The sequence below is a fragment of the Rhamphochromis sp. 'chilingali' genome, assembly GCF_963969265.1.
Source record: "Rhamphochromis sp. 'chilingali' genome assembly, chromosome: 3".
Classification (NCBI taxonomy): domain Eukaryota; kingdom Metazoa; phylum Chordata; class Actinopteri; order Cichliformes; family Cichlidae; genus Rhamphochromis; species Rhamphochromis sp. 'chilingali'.
This window is the reverse complement of record NC_137931.1, coordinates 41,751,550-41,773,573: the sequence shown is the minus strand read 5'-3', so window position 1 is coordinate 41,773,573 and position 22,024 is coordinate 41,751,550. Positions and strand designations below refer to the sequence as shown.

Sequence of the window (22,024 nt, the reverse complement as noted above, 5' to 3'; positions counted from 1 at the left end):
TTCTCATTATAGGCCACCGAGGACGCTGACAATGGACAGGCAGATGAGGGGGTTAGTGAGGTAGTGACTCTTTTTAAATGTCACCTGCAATGTAGCTTCTTATCTACGTGCTGTTGTGGTGCAGTCCATCTGAATGCAATATTTGAAGCAGGATGAGGTGGAGTGAAGGTTTTTTATAAGACACAATGATAATGCAGATAAAATATTAATTTTGGTTTTAATTTGCTGTCCTAATGGTAAAAGGCTCTAGTGTTTCACCTGCTTAAAGTCAAATTGAATTACTCGTATCATGTTTAAACACTTACTATAGATCATCCAGAGTAATTTATTGTTTATAATTGGTGATTAAATTGGAACAAAAAAAATTAACAAAACTTCCTACACCATAAACATGACAACAAAGTCGAACTCCCATGCAGACCTCTGCCTAATAAGCTTGTTTAAGTCTAATTAGCGTAACAAGTAGCTGGAAAATAAACAAACATAATTATCATATCAAATGCATTAGCTGTTGGGGGGGATGATAGACTAATTTGACAAACACTTTGTTCTTCTGTTTTCTTTTGGTTTATTTTCTCTCCCAACATGCCAATCATGCTCAATGCATCACATCAGGACCGAGATGGGAAGTACAGGCTCATCAATTCTTGGCAAGCTAACACCGAAATTACACTGTGTCTGATCTTGAAAGCAACAATGAATCGAGCACAAACCCCCCCACAAAATAGCCAAAGAAAAAAGAAAATGCATTTCAGGTGAAAGAGCTTAGAGAAGCAATCAGCACCTCGGCAATTACATCCAGTGAATTGATTAGATATTGATTGAGGAGAGCTAGACACCTGACCAGAATCTACAAATCCAACACACCCACATTACCAATCAACAGAGGCTGATAACACCGCAACAACAACAACAACATGATAAACATAACACCATCATAGCTATTCTGTCTTTCTTCTGTTCCAGTAAAGAAAGGAGAGGAGAAAAAAGGAGGGGCCATTTCATTATCAGCCAACATGTAGGCTCATGCTGCATGGCTTTACCCAACTAGGCGTTGTCATGGTAGCAACTTGTCACCTCATCTGTGTCTCACCTTGAATGAAAGGAGGCCTGCGGGACATGTGCCTTCCACTGGGAGGATGTAGGGGGGCGTAGTGGAAGTGCGTCAGTTCTAGGAGCAGCTGGGGACACACCCACGGCAACCTGTGTTAGTGTTTGTCTGCATGTGAGCGTAAATGTGCATTTCTGTGATTTCGTAGAAGACAGCAAAGGAAGCTGGTTTTCTAAGGACCACGTTGCCACCACAGGGACAAAATCAACATCAGTAACAACAGTGGCGGCAGCAGCGGACCAGCTGCTGCTCCATCTGAAGACTGCCCTTTACTTGGTGGCTCACTGAGGAGGGCTACTCCTGTTCTTATTATGGATGGAGCCTTGTATCCAAACTATACAGAGTTCATTCATAAATTAGAACTCCACCCTCTTGTACAAATATGATCACTGGCAAGTAACCAGGTGAGTAGATTAACTTAAAACAAGTTAATCTCTAGGTATTAATACTTTTAACATTATTTGCATCTTTTTATTGGTTTTACTTCCCCACTCGTCATATGCTCTAATTAGATTCCTACATCTATGCTAAACAAGCAGGTATACACAGAGTTCATTTACAGAGAACAAAACAAAGCACTGTCTTTATGACCTGACTTGTACATCAGTGGTTTCCACTGTCAACAATTTGTAGTATTTTCTAGTGTTTGTCTGTATTCTCACTCTGCCTGTCTAAAAGTCAGAAGTCCTTTTTTCTGCATTGCCTCTTGAAATTGTTCCTCTCTTGAGTGTTCTAGAATGAGATTGTTGTGTATGTGTGTGTGCACGCGCAAGTGTGTCTCCAAGTTTGAGTGTGCTGAGGGGGTGATGAGGGGAGAGGAGGAAAGGCACGGCAGGTTTCCATGACAACAACTTTTTATTTGTGCTTTCTCAATGGCGTTGGTGGAGACAGACATAGATAGATAGATAGATAGATAGATAGATAGATAGATAGATAGATAGATAGATAGATAGATAGATAGATAGATAGATAGATAGATAGATAGATAGATAGATAGATAGATAGATAGATAGATAGATAGATAGATAGATAGATAGATAGATAGATAGATAGATGGGGGGGTGGAAGAAGGCAGTAGAGTTGTATTCCTGCTTGTTTGCTTTGTCTAGAACAGAATGGCTCTTTGTGTACACCCCTCCCTCGATGCAAGACAAGGAACCAGCAACTTGCTTGCAGCCATCCAGAAATACCCTTTGAATATAGTGAGATATGTGTCTACACTACTTGATAGGAAGAAAGAATACATCTCAAGAGCAGACAGGAACAATAAGACCCATGTGAATGTGCCTAGACAATCGCTGTAGGTGGGTGTTTTCCTTTCTGTGTCTTTTTGCGGTAAAGACCTAAATAATTTGCCACTTTCCCAAAAATAACTTTCAAACTAAGTACGCTAGCTTTGTAAGATAAAAGATTACGATCTGACACGAGGGACACAAGGACCGGTTACTGAAACCTCTCACTACCTTTGTTTACTTTGATGCTGAAGCCCAATGAATCTGACGCCCACCTTTAGTGCCGGAATCGGGTGGCCTGAAAAGCAGAGTCACTGTGCAACTGCAACATCAGCAAATCAACAAGTGATATGCAGAGTTTTGCACATATTAATGTATTTATTTAGCATGCATAATTCATGAAATAAGGGCACTTTTTGTGTTATAGAACAATGCATGCTTAAGAAATATGTTGCAATTATGGCAAGGCCTTTTTTTACTAAACAGACATTTAAAAAAAAAAGTGGAGGTATACTCTAGGATGTACCGCAACATACTCAACAGCTCACAAGCTCATATTATCTGCCAAATACTACTGAAACCCTTGTTTACAGTTGCTTATGTGGAGCCTTGTGAATCTTACACCCACTTTGGAAAGTAAAGTCAGCCCACCTAAGACCACTGGTATTCTCTCTTTTCATCTGTGCAATGCACAGATTAGCCGAAGATATCCATTTTAATCAAAACAGAAAATTGCAAAAACACATACAACAAAGCACTGTGTGCCTACAATGGCATTCATTCTTAAGATATAATGTTGCTCACTGCACTATTTTACTCTCTCAGCAACAATTTGGGCACATGCACACACACGTGCACACACACACTGATAGACTGTCTATCTGTGTGGGGAATGACTCACCTCCTCCACCTGGAGTAGAGCCAAGCCTTTCTCGCCTCCTCCCCCTTCATCTGTGTGAGCCCTTCACTTCACTCACTCCAGTTCCACTATGGAAGCATTTCAATCATTCAAATTAGCTGTAATCACAGCCAAAGGCATAGAGTGGGAATGGCAGCACGTCACTCTGCATACTTGAGAACACTTAATACATTGATTTTATATTGAGCATGCTGTGTTTCAAAAAGGGGGAGCTGGGGAGGAAATAAATAAGCTATCCAGGCCAAGCCTTTTTTGCCATGCATGCTTCCAAGACAAAGGATGGAAGCAGGGATGAGAGGCCGGCTTTATAATGAGCAGTGCTAAGACTCCTTTCAGTCTTCAGCATTGACATGTGAGAAGCAGTGCATCAGTAGCACCAGCTGCAGTCTTCACATAATGACACAAATTATTGGCTCGTTAATGGGTAGCTTAGCCTTGAGTGTTCAGCCTGCAACACCATTGTAGCAGAGAGGGGAACACAGGATCAATCTCTGCCTCCTTGGATGTGCTGTAAAACATGGGATGCATCTAAAGGACATCTTATCCACATCTCTGTAGTCGCTTTCACTCTCTCTATTTCTTTCTCTCTCTCTCTTTTCCCCCTTCTCTTTCTAATCCATACTGGCCCCTGGAGACTCATATTAGGAGACTCCTACACTCGCCCCTCCCACACCCTCTTCCTCCTCCGCACACCACCCTCAGAACCACTATCTGTCCACCTCCACAGTCGGCTTGTGGACAAACCCAGAATAACAATGTGATCTTGCCTCTTAAAGATACACAAGCAGCTTTTTGCATCCTTATCTTCAGTTCATTATCTATCAGTTCAAGAGCATGCTACTACATTTATGTACTCCCTGTAGCTCTGAGGTTAAGAAAAAGGAATAAAATACAACTACTTATAGATTTACTTCATTTGATAGAATTGTTAGCTGTGGCATATCTGTGCTGGAATTCAAATATGCATTGTAATATGAAGCAAAATAATGAAAAGAAACAAAAACTTAAAAAAATCTAAAATGATCATAGCTATATAATCATCAAATACAAAAAACTCAACATCACAGTTGCATTTGACCACTGAGGCACTGAAACACCAAAGCCTCTGCAAAGCTGCAGCTCCGGAATAGCAATCAACATCAAACAGAGAGTCAAGTACAAGACACAGCACTCACAGGCTGCAGTCAATGAAGCTCTCACAGAAGGTATTGGTCCTCGCTGGCATTTATTAGGTTTACTGAGAGTGCCCTCTTCTGTCATTTCAATGAATTTTATAAATGACATTGCAAAAATAGCAAAAGCGATTATAATTTTGTATATCTGAAGAACACACATTCTCGCCCACACACACACACACATGCATGCACGCACGCATGCACACAGGCTAACCTTATTGTTGATTTACTCGTCCTAATTAATTTCCTTCTAGGCATATTGATTGATATGAAAATTCCATTGTACAAAATCAGTAAAATTACATGTAACAACAAAGAAGATTTATATGTATATATATATATATATATATATATATATATATGTATTTTAAAGAAGCACAAATGCAGATCTTATGTGCACTTTTTAAAAAAGTATATCTCTCATGCCCATTTTGCAGCTTCTCACCTGACTGAAGCTGTCAGTGAAGCTTGACAGCCCTGAGTCTACCACAATGGAAAACTGTGGTGTTGAACAGGAAGCCATGAGGTGCGCTTGTGTAGGAGGTGCTGAGGTAGAAACAGGGTAGTTCAGAAGTTAGAGTGCTTACTGCAGCACTATCGTCTTCTATTTTTAACCTGACTGTGGTCTTAACTTTCTAATCTTAATTGCTTGCACTAAGCACAATTTGTTTAGAGTCAGTCCACAACTACAGTTTCAGAATAGCTTGCTGCAAGCAAAAGTTTGTGTCGCGGCCCTTTAATTGTAAGTTCAGTCAACAGTAAAACAGTCATTGTCTTTCCACTTTATAGTGTGTGTATGATTGAGGTGGGAAGGTCGGGGGTGTTTACTGTTTACATTTTAATAATTTTGTACTCTTGCATTTCAGCTTTCCTTTTGGGTGAGAATGATTCATCTTTTTATTCAAACATTTTTGTGCCCTTCTTGTTTTTGTTTTTGTTGTTGTTGTTGTTTTTTATGCATCACTGATTTGTAATCTCAGCAGCACAAGGCTTAAACTGCAAGGTGTTCCTTAACCTAACCCACAGTTTGAGAAAGCGGTTTACTGTAAGGGACTGGGCCATCGTACACATACTGCCACCTAGTGGAATAACACAGAATTGTATTATGTTTTGTTTTGTTTTGTTTTTCAAGGCAATGACTGTACGGTACAGAAGAGAGATGACAAATTAAAGGAAAAAGCAGAACCCTCAACCACAACAGGAAGAGCATTCATTGCCTTTGTTATGTTAGTTTGGGCCCTCTTGTCACCTTAGAGGTTCAGGTTACTGCAAATAAGCACTATGCTGTTCAGTGTAGTGTAGGCTGTACAATAATTGTTTTGATCTTGTGAAGAACTTCTGTTGCGATGAGTGATGAGTGTGCTTGAATCCAAGATGACAATGTCCTTATTCATGGGGCATGACAGGACACTGGATGGCTTGGTGATTATGAAAATATTTGAATCACATGCTATACTCCAGTGTCACCTAAACTCATCTGAAGTAAACACCTGTGGCAGATTTTGGATATTAAAGGACAGAACAGCTTTTAAAAAGTAGGTTCCAATCTTTCAGTGGAGTTAGATGATTTTTCAAAGCTTCAGTCCTTTTTAAAAATAATCTTTTAAATCCTTTTATTATTTTTGTTTGTGTTTTTTCTGGAAAAAAGGATATTGTTGGTGGAGTTGGTGGATACTTGAGATGAGAAGAAAAAAAAAGAGAATTTATTATCTGAACATATAAGGTTTTAAGATAATGCTCATAGGAAGCATGAAGGACCATTCACATGTATCTAAATGACATTTCAAGTATAATCTGAAGATTCTTGTTTTTCCCACATTTGAGGAGTCAGTAATGAGATGTAAAGTTGGTTATGGAGTCCACCATTAATGTAACTGAAGTAGGCATCTAGTGTCTGCACCATTCTTGTGCCAGTATGCTGATTTATGAAGAGGCCTCAAGCCTTGCTTTAGCTCTTTCTGAAAACTCTAACCTTCAGTTATTAATATGATTAATATTCATTAATAGTCATTACTCATTACAAAATTTTGCAATGTATATTTTAGTTATATAATCGAGAGTTGCTAAATATTTAAAGAAAAGTTGATTTCATATGAAAACCAAGGCTTAGATGTGAATGACTCATAATTTTAAATAAAAATACTAACTTCTACTCTAAAGTTTTTACTGTTTTTTAGCGATAAATATGCCAAATCATTGTCATATATTTTAATATTGTGTTGCTCTGGTTTGAAAAAGAATGAGAGATCAGGTTAAGCGTTAAATATTCTTCCTGGAACAGTCTCCAGCCCCATCTCTGGACTCCTCACCTCGTAGCGGTATTAGAAAAGGAGCCAGCATCAAGTAGTTTTCCTCATTTGAAAAGAAACATCAATTAAAACATCAAACCTTTATTTTTGGGTTTCCAGTATCATGTTTTGTGAATCTAAATTTATGAACAAGTATATAGTATTTGAAGGCTTTTTTAATTACAGCAATGTAAAACTGAGAACATTTGATCCTAAGCAGGATCGATCTATACTTTTATGTGGTTCATGCCAAATTCTGAACTTACGTCTAAAAGTCACAGCAGAAATCAAGATTTATTCGACCATATTTTTCCCGTCTTCTGTTGTACATTTTGGTGATATGACATGAGTTATAGCCTCAGTCTCCTGTTCTTAGCTGGCAGCGCTGTAGTTTTCTCCTGCTGCTGTGGTTATTTGAGTTACTGTTGCCTTCCTCTCAACTTGAAGCACTCTGGCCTTTGTGCTCTGACCTGTGGCAACAACGATGAATTTTCATCCAATGACATACCACATAGTGGATATTTTCAATTTTTCAGATCTTTTTATATGAACCTTTGAGCTTATGTGGAGAAATCTCAAAAAATTAATAGCTTCTGAAATTCTCAGACCAGTTGCCAGTCATTCGGACCTTGGCACAAACAGCCAAGTTCAAAGTCACCTCCATTTCCATCCCTATTCTAATGCTTAATTTGAATTCGAGCAGGCCATGTTGATCATGTCTACGTGCCTAAATGCTTTGGGTTGCTGGTGTATGATTGGCTGATTAGATAATTGCTTTACTAAGCAGTTCAACAGGTGTACTTAGTGTAAAATGGTGGTCGATAATCACTGGCTACTAATGAAATATAAAAGTTTTAGGGTTTTTATGTTTGTTTGTTTTTTTAGGTGTACAGAATACTGAGTATGTGAATATGTGAACACTATATGTGTTGTTAGTCTCTCTCTTGATGTGAGTTTAATTACAGCAATGTAAAAAAGGAAACTGCCACATGGTGGCACTAAAAGCAAAATAAAAAGGGGTACCAAACTATGAACATTAATACATTCAAAACACCATGTTAGTCACTGCTTAGTATGACTATAGGCCAGGCCATCTGGGCCATCTCCAAAGATGGAATAATGGAGCATCAATCTCTAAAAGTATATTAATAGAATTTAGTGACTGCATCAAGTAAACAGTAAATTAATCATAATTTCTGAGCAAAAGCTTGTTGTTTGTTAAGTTTCTAGTAGTAAAAGTTCTCCTAGAGCACTTTTCATCATCAATCAGGGTTACATTACAGTTTTAAATAGGCGTGTTTATCGATTTCTGTTCATCTCCAGCCAAAGACAAGTCTCACATATAAGGTAAATTCTCCCTTGGACCACAACTTAAAGAAAGACCAGAAATAACATTAAATATTACCATCATGTTTACAGCATTGTAATGCTTCTCGGGTTAATAGAGCACTTTTAAATTAGCATATTATTGAGTGTTTATTCAATATTACATGTAACAAAATGCCTCAGACTTTTGGTCTTATTTTAGTAACTGTTTCCTTCCTACCCACTCAGCAGTCTGACCATTCCTCTCTAAACTCTCGCATCAGGTGCTGCTCTAGCTTGGATCATGAAAAACACTTTAGATGGCTGAGTGGGAAAATACCAGTTTCTGAAATACTCAGACCAGCCTGTCTGGAACCAAAAACCATGTCACATTCAAGTTCACTCAAACCACTTTTGTATGGTCAGTTTGAACTTGAGTGAGTCTTATTGTCAACATGCTCAAATGCCATCTGGTTAGCAAATTAGACATTTTATTGACAAACGGATGAACAAATGTATCTAATAAATATATAAAACCTTTTATTTTACTTTTTACAAGTGAATTTAATATTATGTATGTAAATATGTGTATATGTATGTAGTCTTAATATTTCTTTAACTGCAACAATGTAAAAAAGAAAACCACCTCATGGTGGCACTAGAGGTAAAACATTACCAAGTTCAAAAAGGTTAGTCATGAGGATTTGAACAGTCATCCATGTTACATAAATTATCCTTATATTAGACATAATAGACATAAGATGGTTGAACAGGTTTACTAAAAGGCCAAAGTCCCTTGTTTTTGTTTATATAACTAGATAGCACGTTGAATCATTTATCTATCTATGAGGAATGTAAACAGAACATCTCATACTATGCAAATAATACAAACAACCTCTGTTCCAAAAAGTGAGAAATGTGTCAAATGTAAAAAAATGAATACAATGATTTGCAGTTGTCAAAAGCCTATATTTTATTGATACTACAAAACAGATAATGTATCAAATGTTTAAACTGAAAAAAAAATGAGAGCTTTTTGAATTTTATGGCAGCAAAAAGTTGGGACATTGCCATGTTTACCACTGTGTAGCATCTCCTCCATAAAAATCTGACATCCGAGGAGACCAACTGCTGCACTTTCGTGGGAGAAATGCTGTCCCATTCTTGTCGTTGTCATGTTTTTTTTCATGATGCTCCAAATGTTTTCAATTAGTGAAAGGCCTGGACTGCAGGCAGGCCAGTTCAGTCTTTTCTACTGCCAAGCCATGCTGTTGTAATACACGCCGTATGCTATTTAGCATTCTCCTGCTGAAATATGTGAAGCTTTCTCTGAAAGACATTTTCAGTTTTAGAGCATATGTTGCTCTAAAACCTCTACCGTTCATTGTTAATGTTACTAATAGCTAAAGAACGTAATCCACTTTACCTCAGTCCATTTTAAATTAGCTTTGCCCCAGAAAGGATGGCAGCGTTTATGGGTCATGGATTGGATATGGCTTCCTCTTTGCTTTAACATGCATTTGTAAATGCCCCAGTGACCCATGTTCTTAAATACTGATTTCCAGAAGTGCTCCTGAGCCCAATTATTCCTACGTTTTCAATGATCTAGTGTGAATAAAATATAGGATATTGTGTTTTTCAGATAATTGCATTTGGTTTTTATTTACATTTTACACACCCTCCCAATTTATTTGCAGCTGGGGTTGTATAATAACTGAAAGGTGCCAGATAAAACATGGGAAAACTGACTAGTGAACCAAATTAGAAGAAGCTAATCTACAGGTATAATATGAATACATGGGGACTCAACGGAAGCGATAGCCAACAAAAACATTAGTGCAGTGTATTTCTGTGTAGTCTCTGTGTAGTTTCATATTAAAACACAATTTTGCCTTTGTACAGATGTAATTTGCCTGGTTTGTAACACTGGTATGAATATCTTAAAGCACTAATCACCATTAAGTTTATCTTAGTGTATTTTAACATCAATGACAGCATACAGTGGGGCAAAAAAGTATTTAGTCAGCCACCGATTGTGCAAGTTCCCCCACTTAAAATGATGACAGAGGTCAGTAATTTGCACCAGAGGTACACTTCAACTGTGAGAGACAGAATGTGAAAAAAAAATCCATGAATCCACATGGTAGGATTTGTAAAGAATTTATACATAAATTAGGGTGGAAAATAAGTATTTGGTCACCTCAAACAAGGAAAATCTCTGGCTCTCACAGACCTGTAACGTCTTCTGTAAGAAGCTTTTCTGTCCCCCACTCGTTACCTGTATGAATGGCACCTGTTTGAACTCATCATCTGTATAAAAGACACCTGTCCACAGCCTCAAACAGTCAGACTCCAAACTCCGCCATGGCCAAGACCAAAGAGCTTTCAAAGGACACCAGGAAAAGTATTGTAGACCTGCACCAGACTGGGAAGAGTGAATCTACAATAGGCAAGCAGCTTGGTGTGAAAAAATCAACTGTGGGAGCAATCATCAGAAAATGGAAGACATACAAGACCACTGATAATCTCCCTCGATCTGAGGCTCCATGCAAGATCTCATCCCGTGGGGTCAAAATGATCATGAGAACGGTGAGCAAAGATCCCAGAACCACACGGGGGGACCTGGTGAATGACCTGCAGAGAGCTGGGACCAAAGTAACAAAGGTCACCATCAGTAACACACTACAACGGCAGGGAATCAAATCCCGCAGTGCCAGACGTGTTCCGCTGCTGAAGCCAGTGCATGTCCAGGCCCGTCTGAAGTTTGCCAGAGAGCACATGGATGATACAGCAGAGGATTGGGAGAATGTCATGTGGTCAGATGAAACCAAAGTAGAACTTTTTGGTATAAACTCAACTCGTCGTGTTTGGAGGACGAAGAATACTGAGTTGCATCCCAAGAACACCATACCTACTGTGAAGCATGGGGGTGGAAACATCATGCTATGGGGCTGTTTTTCTGCCAAGGGGACAGGACGACTGATCCGTGTTAAGGACAGAATGAATGGGGCCATGTATCGTGAGATTTTGAGCCAAAACCTCCTTCCATCAGTGAGAACTTTGAAGATGAAACGAGGCTGGGTCTTCCAACATGACAATGATCCAAAACACACCGCCCGGGCAACAAAGGAGTGGCTCCGTAAGAAGCATTTGAAAGTCCTGGAGTGGCCTAGCCAGTCTCCAGACCTCAACCCCATAGAAAATCTGTGGCGGGAGTTGAAAGTCCGTGTTGCTCGGCGACAGCCCCAAAACATCACTGCTCTCGAGAAGATCTGCATGGAGGAATGGGCCAAAATACCAGCTACTGTGTGTGCAAACCTGGTAAAGACCTATAGTAAACGTTTGACCTCTATTATTGCAAACAAAGGTTATGTTACAAAGTATTGAGTTGTATTTTTGTTATTGACCAAATACTTATTTTCCACCCTGATTTACGAATAAATTCTTTACAAATCCTACCATGTGGATTCATGGATTTTTTTTTTCACATTCTGTCTCTCACAGTTGAAGTGTACCTCTGGTGCAAATTACTGACCTCTGTCATCATTTTAGGTGGGGGAACTTGCACAATCGGTGGCTGACTAAATACTTTTTTGCCCCACTGTAGATTTTACGTTGGCTTAAACTTGAATGTTTTAAAATAAAATGTTACAAATATAAATTTTTTGCTCAATTCATAATATTATCCTAAACATGTACAAATAAGCTCCCCTAAATAGTTTTAAATTCAACTTCATTTGTGGTAATGAAAGTTAGTGTCTGATATATCATTCTTGTCGAAGGAAAACAGGGGGTCCCAAGTACTGAGAAAATGCAGTGGGAAAGCTTTAAAAGCAAATATCACACACCTTTGATATACTTTATTATTATTTATTTAGAGCAAAGTAGTACCATATCCACACATGTCACATCTAAAAAAGCTCAATAACTGGATACAGAAAAATATGCTTTAAAAAGTAATCACAATAACACTTTTTTTTTGCTGTATGATGTTACGTTTTTGTTTTTGGGTTGTTGTTTTTTTATTTTGTCTTTTTACAGTGATTGGGATAAGTATTTTGGGGATTGAACCTTATTCTAATCTCATTTAAGAGCGATTTACTTCAGTGGTGCAAATATTGTGACATGATCCATCACGCATTCGACGTATTAGTATTTCCCATTACCATTGATTATGGAATTGATCCATACTTTGTAGGTGGGTATCTTAGTATACCTATGGATTGATGAAGCACTGGGAGTTGGGCTACTGCTGGTGGACACCACCCCATATGCCTTTCCATCTCCACAGACTAATGGACCACCAGAGTCTCCCTGAAAAGCATTAATACATGTGCAAAAAAATGATCGTTTCTGACTAAAAGTTAAATTTTTTCATGTTACGTTACAAAAAAGTACTTACCTTGCCTGGTCCAGTCTCGCCCTTAGAGCAGTAAAACATTTCCATAGCACACCTCTCATCATCAGTCAGGGTTACATTAGCTTCCAGGAGTTTCAAAGACATATGGCTTCCTTCTTTTGTTCTTCCCCAGCCAGAGACGACACATGATTGTGGCAGAGAGCCATCGCCATGGTCTGCGAGAGCAATGGACTTCACTTTATCGTTAAATTCTGCCTTGGACTTCAACTTAAGGAAAGAGCAGAGATTAAAAAATGGTTTATTAGATATTAGAATTATAGCATTTTGATGCTTATCTAAATTAAATATATTAAATGATAAATCATTACAGTAATTAACCATTATTACTTATGGCATGTTATTAAGCACAAATGAAGTCATTTGCTTCTCCTACCTTAAGGACCATTATATCGTTTTCAAAAGTATTTGCATCGTAGTCATCATGAGGAAAGGCTTTCTCCACATGCAGGTGTTGTACACCATTCATATCATGGTAATTGTGAAGACCCAGGAATATTTTGTACGTTCTGAAATACAATAAGAGCAAAACTGTTAAGTGACAATAAAGAGATTATTTATTTATATATTGTGTTCAATAAAATAAACATATATGGAGCCATCATAAAACATATTTCCCAGTTTCAAGACTTATCTTATTAGGGGCATTAGAATCTCTGGTAGTTAAACATAAAGTGTGTTTAACCTACTCAGCATGGCAGTGGGCTGCAGTCAACACAAAATTCTCATTCAGAAGGAAGCCACCACAGTGTCCTGAATGACCATTTGCCTTGTTCTGCTGTAAAAGCACCATGTACGGTCTGCTATGTGGCACGGTCTCATGGCCACCGATGATTTCCCCTGTGTGGACTGAAATAAAAATCAAATACCTTATAAAACAAAAACATACTGTCTTATAGTTCAGACATGATGCAATACATAATGGATGCTTTGATGAAGGCACACTATTGGGGGAGCCCCTGTATGCCTTTATGAAACTCTGTGAGGACAGAACTCAATGTGTCTTCACCAGTTCTGCTTCATAACCAGTGGTATTCCATAATATTTATCTGTATGCTATAAATTTATTTATCCATCATATAACTTATTCTATGCAATCACTGCTGCACAGAGGCAAAGCAGATCTCTTCATGAATTACATAATATAATACATCTATCTGTAATCTTACCTTGATCATGAAGAATCAGCAAAACAGTGAGTATTGCCAGGTTAAAGTGGGCAAACATGATGAGACAAAAGGCAGGCTGAGATCCTGAAGAGCAGTGGGACACATCACTGACAGCTTCACTCTTTAAATACTTCATTATATTTGAGACAGAAGGACGTCCTTGTGTTATTTGCATATGCAAATGATGTGGCCTTGAACCACATAAGGAACACCTCCACAGCCTGACAAAAACTCTTATTTTCATAGTATTACATTACATATATATATATATATATATATATATATATATATATATATATATATATATATATATATATATATATATATATATGCTTAATGCTGGTCATGGGACAATCAAGATTTAAGCTTGTGGGGTGATTTTGTCGGATCACAGCTCAACAAACTCCATGAAAAAAAATCAGTAACTTTACACAAGCGCACACACACACACACACACACACACACACACACACACACACACACACATATATATATATATATATATATATATATATATATATATATATATATATATATATATATATATATATATATATATATATATATAGCCAGCAGTTGGAACGGAGCAGTTGTCAGCCACCTCCTGTACATGGATGACATCAAGCTGTATGCCAAGAGTGAACGAGACATCGATTCACTGATCCACACTACCAGGCTATACAGCAATGACATTGGAATGTCGTTCGGACTGGAGAAGTGTAGTCGGATGGTAACAAAGAGAGGGAAGGTAGTCAGAACTGAGGGGATTGAACTACCAGAAGGCAACATTGCAGACATAGAGGACAGTTACAAGTACTTGGGGATCCCAGAGGGGAATGGGAACCATGAAGAGGCCGCTAGAAAAGCTGCAACCACCAAGTACCTGCAGAGGGTCAGGCAAGTCCTGAGGAGTCAGCTGAATGGTAAGAACAAGATCCGGGCCATCAACACATACGCCCTGCCCGTGATCAGGTACCCTGCTGGGGTAATAGGCTGGCCAAAGGAGGAGATAGAAGCCACTGACATAAAGACAAGAAAGCTCCTTACCATGCATGGAGGGTTTCACCCCAAGTCCAGCACCCTGAGGCTGTACGCTAAGCGGAAGGAAGGGGGCCGGGAACTGGTGAGTGTCAGCACCACAGTCCAGGATGAGACAACGAACATCCAAGAATACATTGGGAAGATGGCCCCAACTGACCGAGTGCTCAGTGAATACCTCAGGCAGCAGAAACCCAAGAAAGAGGAGGGAGACGAGGAACCATCATGGAAGGACAGGCCCCTGCACGGTATGTACCACCGGCAGATAGAGGAGGTGGCTGATATCCAGAAATCCTACCAGTGGCTGGACAAAGCTGGACTGAAAGACAGCACAGAGGCACTAATCATGGCAGCACAAGAACAAGCTCTGAGTACAAGATCCATAGAGGCTGGGGTCTATCACACCAGGCAAGACCCCAGGTGCAGGCTGTGTAAAGATGCCCCAGAGACAATCCAGCACATAACAGCAGGGTGCAAGATGCTAGCAGGCAAGGCATACATGGAACGCCATAACCAAGTGGCCGGCATAGTGTACAGGAACATCTGTGCCGAGTATAACCTGGAAGTCCCGAGGTCAAAATGGGAGATGCCCCCAAGGGTGGTGGAGAATGACCGAGCTAAGATCCTGTGGGACTTCCAGATACAGACGGACAAAATGGTGGTGGCTAACCAACCGGACATAGTGGTGGTAGACAAACAGAAGAAGACGGCCGTAGTGATCGATGTAGCGGTTCCGAATGACAGCAACATCAGGAAGAAGGAACACGAGAAGCTGGAGAAATACCAAGGGCTCAGAGAAGAGCTCGAGAGGATGTGGAGGGTGAAGGTAACGGTGGTCCCCGTGGTAATCGGAGCACTAGGTGCGGTGACTCCCAAGCTAGGCGAGTGGCTCCAGCACATCCTGGGAACAACATCGGAGATCTCTGTCCAGAAGAGCGCAGTCCTGGGAACAGCTAAGATACTGCGCAGGACCCTCAAGCTCCCAGGCCTCTGGTAGAGGACCCGAGCTTGAAGGATAAACCGCCCGCAGGGGCGTGCTGGGTGTTATAGGTAGTAGTTGTTTTCTGGCATAAACAAATTGTGGTGAAAGGCCTGAGAATATAAATGAAGAAGGTCGATCTTGTAATTTTGATGCAGTACACCAACTGCTGGCATTATCTGGCAAGTCAGAAACAACCTAACCTGCAAATAGGGTGCTCTTTGTCTATGTGGCCATCAGTGGTTATGTGTGCAACTGGAAAAATAGCTGAGCTGGTAAAAGCAATGCAGACTTTTGAGGTAAGTAAGATCATTTCTGATAAATTGTCAAAAGTTGGATGTCTGTTTAGTTCATGGCATTCACGGGCCACTGTATGTCACTAAGGCCAAATTCAGCAGCCTGGTTTCAACTTCAGCCTATAGCCATTTGTCACGAATCTTCCGATTCTCTCTAGTGCTTTACTGGTACTCTCTGCTGCATTATCTAATAAAGACAAAAACATAAAAAAAGGAAAACTGAAAGCCTTCTTTCAACAACAGCTTGTGCTCCAACAATTATATCACATATTATTAAGAAAGTTTTAAATAGTTTGACAATATAAGTGATGCAGCAGTGTCAAAGAAGCAAGTAATGATGTCAGGAGTGTGTAAAACTATACATTACTATCAGCTAGCTAAAGATACTTTGTCCTTCAAGCTGTTCTTATCTTTGCACAAGACAATCATAGTTTACTACATATACTGAATTTACTATAGTCATTGTTTAAATGATTGTTTATGAGAATGAATTGTTAACATGAATGTAAATCTGATACGACTGTTTGTGGTTCCAAGAATTGTTTTCAAGAAAGCAGTTATGAACAGATCTATGCCATGAAAACTTTCAGTCCACCGATCTATTCAATTCAATTCAATTCAATTTTATTTATATAGCGCCAAATCACAACAAAAGTCGCCTCAAGGCGCTTCATAGATACAGAGAAAAACCGAACAATCACATGACCCCCTATGAGCAAGCACTTTGGCGACAGTGGGAAGGAAAAACTCCCTTTTAACAGGAAGAAACCTCCGGCAGAACCAGGCTCAGGGAGGGGCGGGGTCATCTGCTTTGATTGGTTGGGGTGAGAGAAGGAAGACAGGATAAAAGACATGCTGTGGAAGAGAGACAGAGGTTAATAACAGATATGATTCAATGCAGAGAGGTCTGTTAATACATATAGTAGTGAGTGAGAAAGGTGACTGGAAAGGAAAAACTCAATGCATCATGGGAATCCCCGGCAGCCTACGTCTATTGCAGCATAACTAAGGGAGGATTCAGGGTCACCTGGTCCAGCCCTAACTATATGCTTTAGCAAAAAGGAAAGTTTTAAGCCTAATCTTAAAAGTAGAGATAGTGTCTGTCTCCCGAATCCAAACTGGAAGCTGGTTCCACAGAAGAGGGGCCTGAAAACTGAAGGCTCTCCCTCCCATTCTTCTTTTAAATACTCTAGGAACAACAAGTAGGCCTGCAGAGCGAGAGCGAAGTGCTCTAATAGGGTGATATGGTACTACAAGGTCATTAAGATAAGATGGGGCCTGATTATTTAAGACCTTGTAAGTGAGGAGCAGGATTTTGAATTCAATTCTGGATTTAACAGGAAGCCAATGAAGGGAAGACAAAACAGGAGAAATCTGCTCTCTTTCTAGTCCCTGTCAGGACTCTTGCTGCAGCATTTTGGATTAGCTGAAGGCTACCAACATATACAATAATAGATTACCATGTACTTTCAAAATGATGAAGACGAATAGTCACTTCACACTATTAAAACCAGCAGTTACTATAAGAAAGAATCAGTGTGAGTTTTACTAAATACAGAAGTGCTGAAGACCAAAACTTGTGGGATGTCTGAAAGAAAAAACATCATAGTTAACACAAGTAGACCACAACACTAACACTCTCCACCCAAGAGTGGTCCACACACCAACTGAGCAGCGCTTCACTAGCTTATATACTGCTGGGTGGCTGACTGCTGAATGAAGCCACCTGTGCACTGTCTCGTCAGGAGAGATGGATGAGATATGACACACCCACGCAGCACACTGACCTGCTAAAGCGGTAACATTATATTACAATTTAAGTGATGTGGTACTGCTTATACTGCCTAAAGTATTTTCAAACAGTACTTGTAAGCCCATTTCCTGGTGACCTGAAATATGGTTTTGACTTGCTGTGAACAGTCATCTAATAGGATTTTAAGAGTGTATCCATAAAAACTCAATATTCAGATAGACTACACATTTTTGTATATTTCTAATCTAAACAACAAGGCAAAGTAACAGACATAACACCCAAAATTCTGCATATTCTGTCTTTTACATGAGCTATCCATTTAAGAATAATAAAGGCCTGTATTCAATACTATTTAGCTTAGTAAGTTACATTTTTTGATATGATATGATTACACATTTATTGGGGAGAATATGTACCTGACTCAAATGATCAGTTACTTCTCAATTTCAGTTACTATTTTTTTGTTTTGTTTCAGGTTTTAGAAAAGTAATCAACCAAAATAGAAATTTGTGAAACATAGCATATTTTTTTAATATCACTCTACACTTGCTACTCTGAAGGTCTATTTTAAACCTTCAGTCTTTCTACTCATTTATCTGTTTATGTATGTGAAGTAATGCGTTCATCCATCCCATTCTCTTCTTTGGCTTGCGTATGATTTTAATTTGTTTTAAATATTAAAGTTTCCTCTATTTTTGCCCATTATCTATACATGTACATATGTATGTGTATGTATATATATATATATATATATATATATATATATATATATATATATATATATATATATATATATATATATATATAAAATGCAGATTGTTCTATGATTCATTTGAACTTCAGTTCTTATCTCAGTCTTGTGTAACTGGTTGAAATGTTCCTGCATCTATCAATGTGCCTGCAATTTGCAAAAAGCAGAGATTACTATCATAAACCATTTCCTCTGCATGATTGTGTAAAATCTCAGTATTTTACACGCAAATTTCTTTGAGGTGCTATTACGTGTTTTACTCTCTTTTTTTTTCTTTGATGTAAAAGCGCTTGAACAGTTGCACCTTTTCTCAGACGGTTTAAAATGTAACAGTGGATACTGCATTAAATGTGGTGAGAATCAACTACTTTCAGAAGGCTTATGTTGATGCAGGAAAATCCTTTTGCAGCACATAGTGCTCAAAGCGAAAGGGCATGCACATTTCGGTCATTGGCTCTTCTGCTAAGCATTGACAACAAAACAAGGAGACCTATATGATGTAGCGTTTTTTTGACTTGCTGCATAGTCATAAAGAGAAAATTATGCAAATGATTTGTGCCCAAGATGATTTATCCTCAGTGAACCAAGTCATTTTTCATTTTGTAGGTATGCTGTGGCAACCTACAAAATGAAAATGCAACCTACAAAATGAAAATGTGCCCAAATGCTGACTATGCTAAAGTGATCACTTTTCTGGTGCATTATCTTTTTGTGGCTTCTTATCATTTTATCGCCACTGTACTCCAATCAGTGAAAAATAACTATGCAGAAAAGAAGCCTTTCTGCACGCATCACTGTGATGAAGAGAGATATGCTGTGAAACGTTTGTCATAGAGCTCCTAAGCAATGAAATGAGCTGGGGATGATAAAAGATAAACAAGCAGTCGTGCACAAACGTTCAGAATTTTGATGGTGGTTAAAACCTACTTTGCAGCGGTTTCACTACCAGCCAGTATGAGAAAGAATCCCCTGAAAATTAGGTGAATAGGAAACTACAGTACTGCAAGAAGCAAAGAGTCAAAGCAAGCAGAAATAAATTGACAGCTCTTTAGAATTCATGCATCAGGTATCAGACATGCAGTGTCCAGGTTCCTGTTTTCAGAAAAGATTTGAACGTTAAGATGGACAGGAGGAAGGCATAAGAAAAAAAGAGAAAGAAAGAAATATACAGGGCAGACGTGAATTGAAAACACTGGCAAAAGCACACTCATAGACTGTTTACATTGTTGTAGCTTATGTTCTGTGAAATCAGTGCAGGTATGAAGGGTTTCTGAAAGGTTTCTCCAAACCATTTAAGCAACTGAAATAATTTTGGACTTTTTTTTTTAATGTTTCTAGACATATTTTTATCCGCTATAACAGGTACATTCCAGGCAGTCCAGGTAGGTATGTTACTGGTTATCTTTCAAGGGTACTTAGATGGAAAATGGTAGAAAAGGCACTCAGATTTGTACTTTAGTCACAAATATTTCGTTTTGGGGTTTTTTTTTGTTGTTATTGTTTTGTTTTTTTTATATTTTTTGTTTTGTTCTTTAAATTTGAATAACCGTCATTGCACAGTAGCAAGGACATTTTACTACCACTGTTCTATCGAAATTTAAGGCGAATGTCCTCATATGTGGATCTCATCTTTCTCAGACACAACAACAACAAAACAAAAAAAACAAAAACCGATCTAATTCTTTTTACATTCATCAGGTCTCAATCAGCCCAAATAGCTAAGAGAACTTGCAAAAAAAAAATGCATGCCATGAAAGAGTTCGGGTCTAAGGGGGTTAAACTGCTGCCATCTTGTGGTTACATTTGGCTATTGTGCTTATGAGCAGGATTAAATCTGCTTCAATACAGCCAGGGTTCTTGTAATAATAACTATAAAGAGTAATAATAATGATAATAATAGTATGTAGCAATTATTTAATAGTATTGCTATTCAAAGGCTCTGATGACATTGGAAACTGCTGGAATTTTGTTTGTTTGTTTGTTTTTTGTTTTACAGGAATAGACCAGACCGCGTATAAACTCATAACCTATTCACCAGCTCCATGCTCCAATTCAACAAACCCTCAGCTGTCCATTGTTCTTTCTGTCTACTCTGATCTCTGAGGTAAGAAAGCTGCTTTTCGTTGCTCTGACCTCAGTGAGTGCGTCCTCTTCTGTAGGTGGTGCTTCAGCACCCTCTAGTGGGTGAAAAAGGTAATGCACGAGCATGAAGCGTTTACAAATAAATAAAAAAAATGCATGACTACAAAGACTTTACATAACTTTCTCTGGCATTTATCACATATTAATCCATGGATGGATAGATATTAATGTTTTTTTTTATTAATATGCATCTTTCCTGTGAGCCGGTACTAAAATAAAAAATACGTATATAGTACGCATTTTATGTACATTTTCTTTGATATATATATTTTCACAGACAGCTATTTTATTTATATTAAAGCATTTTTTTAAACATGTCCCCATGTCTATGGTATAATTAATTTAAGATCATTTATGTGCATATGCAGTGATCTACTGCTCTAGTCTAATCTGCATTACACTTTATGGCAGGAAGAAACTGGAGCATCAGAATCAGAATACTTTTATAATCCCTAAGGAAACTATGTGCGTTACAGTTGCTCCAAGACAGTAACAGTAAGAGACTAAACTAATTAAATAATACAATTTATTGCAAAGTTTACACATTTAAGAAATAGCACTAATATATAGAAAGCAATCAATTATAAATTAATGACTTTTAGCTGTAACCTGTGAACTTTGTCATTTGTTATTTTACTGTGGAGCGTGTGCAAAACTAGATGGAGTGAGATACACAACGATTCATTTAGTCATAATGTATACTAGTAGTTAGGGCCATAAATATTTTGACCTCATGCCCATGTGAACTTCGATTTGAACTTCAGCAGATCATCTTGACTATGTCTAGATTCCTAATGCATTGAGTTGCTGATGGCTGATTAGATGTTTGCATAAATGAATAGTTGAACAATTGTGCTCAGTGAGTGTACATGTTCATAAAGTGTGTTAAAAGAGAAAAACCTGATGGTGGCTCTAAAGGCAAGCTGAAATGATCACCAAATACATTCTCAGTGTTACTTAGGTCATATGAGACATCACGGATATACAAAGTGTTGGATGTGTTTATTTGAACAGCCAGTGTACTGTACCTCATATCAGGTCATTTAATGATATATATCATGAACTATGTAACCTGAGTAATTTTTTTCAGATCCCAACCTGATGTCTCCATTTAACAATATGCTTTTGTGATTCTGTTCCTGTTTGTTTCACTTGTAATGCATGCTTTAGCTTACATGTTTAACATCAAGTGCCTTTACAATATATTTCCTGATTTTTGTTCATATATCTAGGAAATATATATGTTTACATTGACTTAAAATATGCTGCATAATCATGTAAAATATGTTTTGTTTGCATTTCTATTAAGAAAATAAGACATCAAAGAAAAACAGTTTATTGTCTCATTAAATGTTACAAACAAGCATAACGGCATGGGTTCTCTTTGAATCTACTCTAACAGAAAGGCAAAGCAATAATTGATTATTACTGTTTTTAAGAACATGAAAT

At 38.3% G+C, this 22,024-nt stretch overlaps 1 protein-coding gene across 1 annotated transcript; it reads right to left on the bottom strand.

The window, feature by feature from the left end:
- Nucleotides 1-12,179: 12,179 nt before the first annotated feature.
- LOC308393978 (granzyme E-like) lies at nucleotides 12,180-13,674 on the bottom strand (the record flags this gene model as incomplete). Its single annotated transcript, XM_080878060.1, has 5 exons — nucleotides 12,180-12,344; nucleotides 12,433-12,657; nucleotides 12,824-12,956; nucleotides 13,137-13,296; nucleotides 13,617-13,674. 5 exons carry the CDS (start codon nucleotides 13,672-13,674, stop codon nucleotides 12,180-12,182), a joined length of 741 nt encoding a protein of 246 aa, XP_080734186.1.
- Between the last annotated feature and the right edge of the window lie 8,350 nt (nucleotides 13,675-22,024).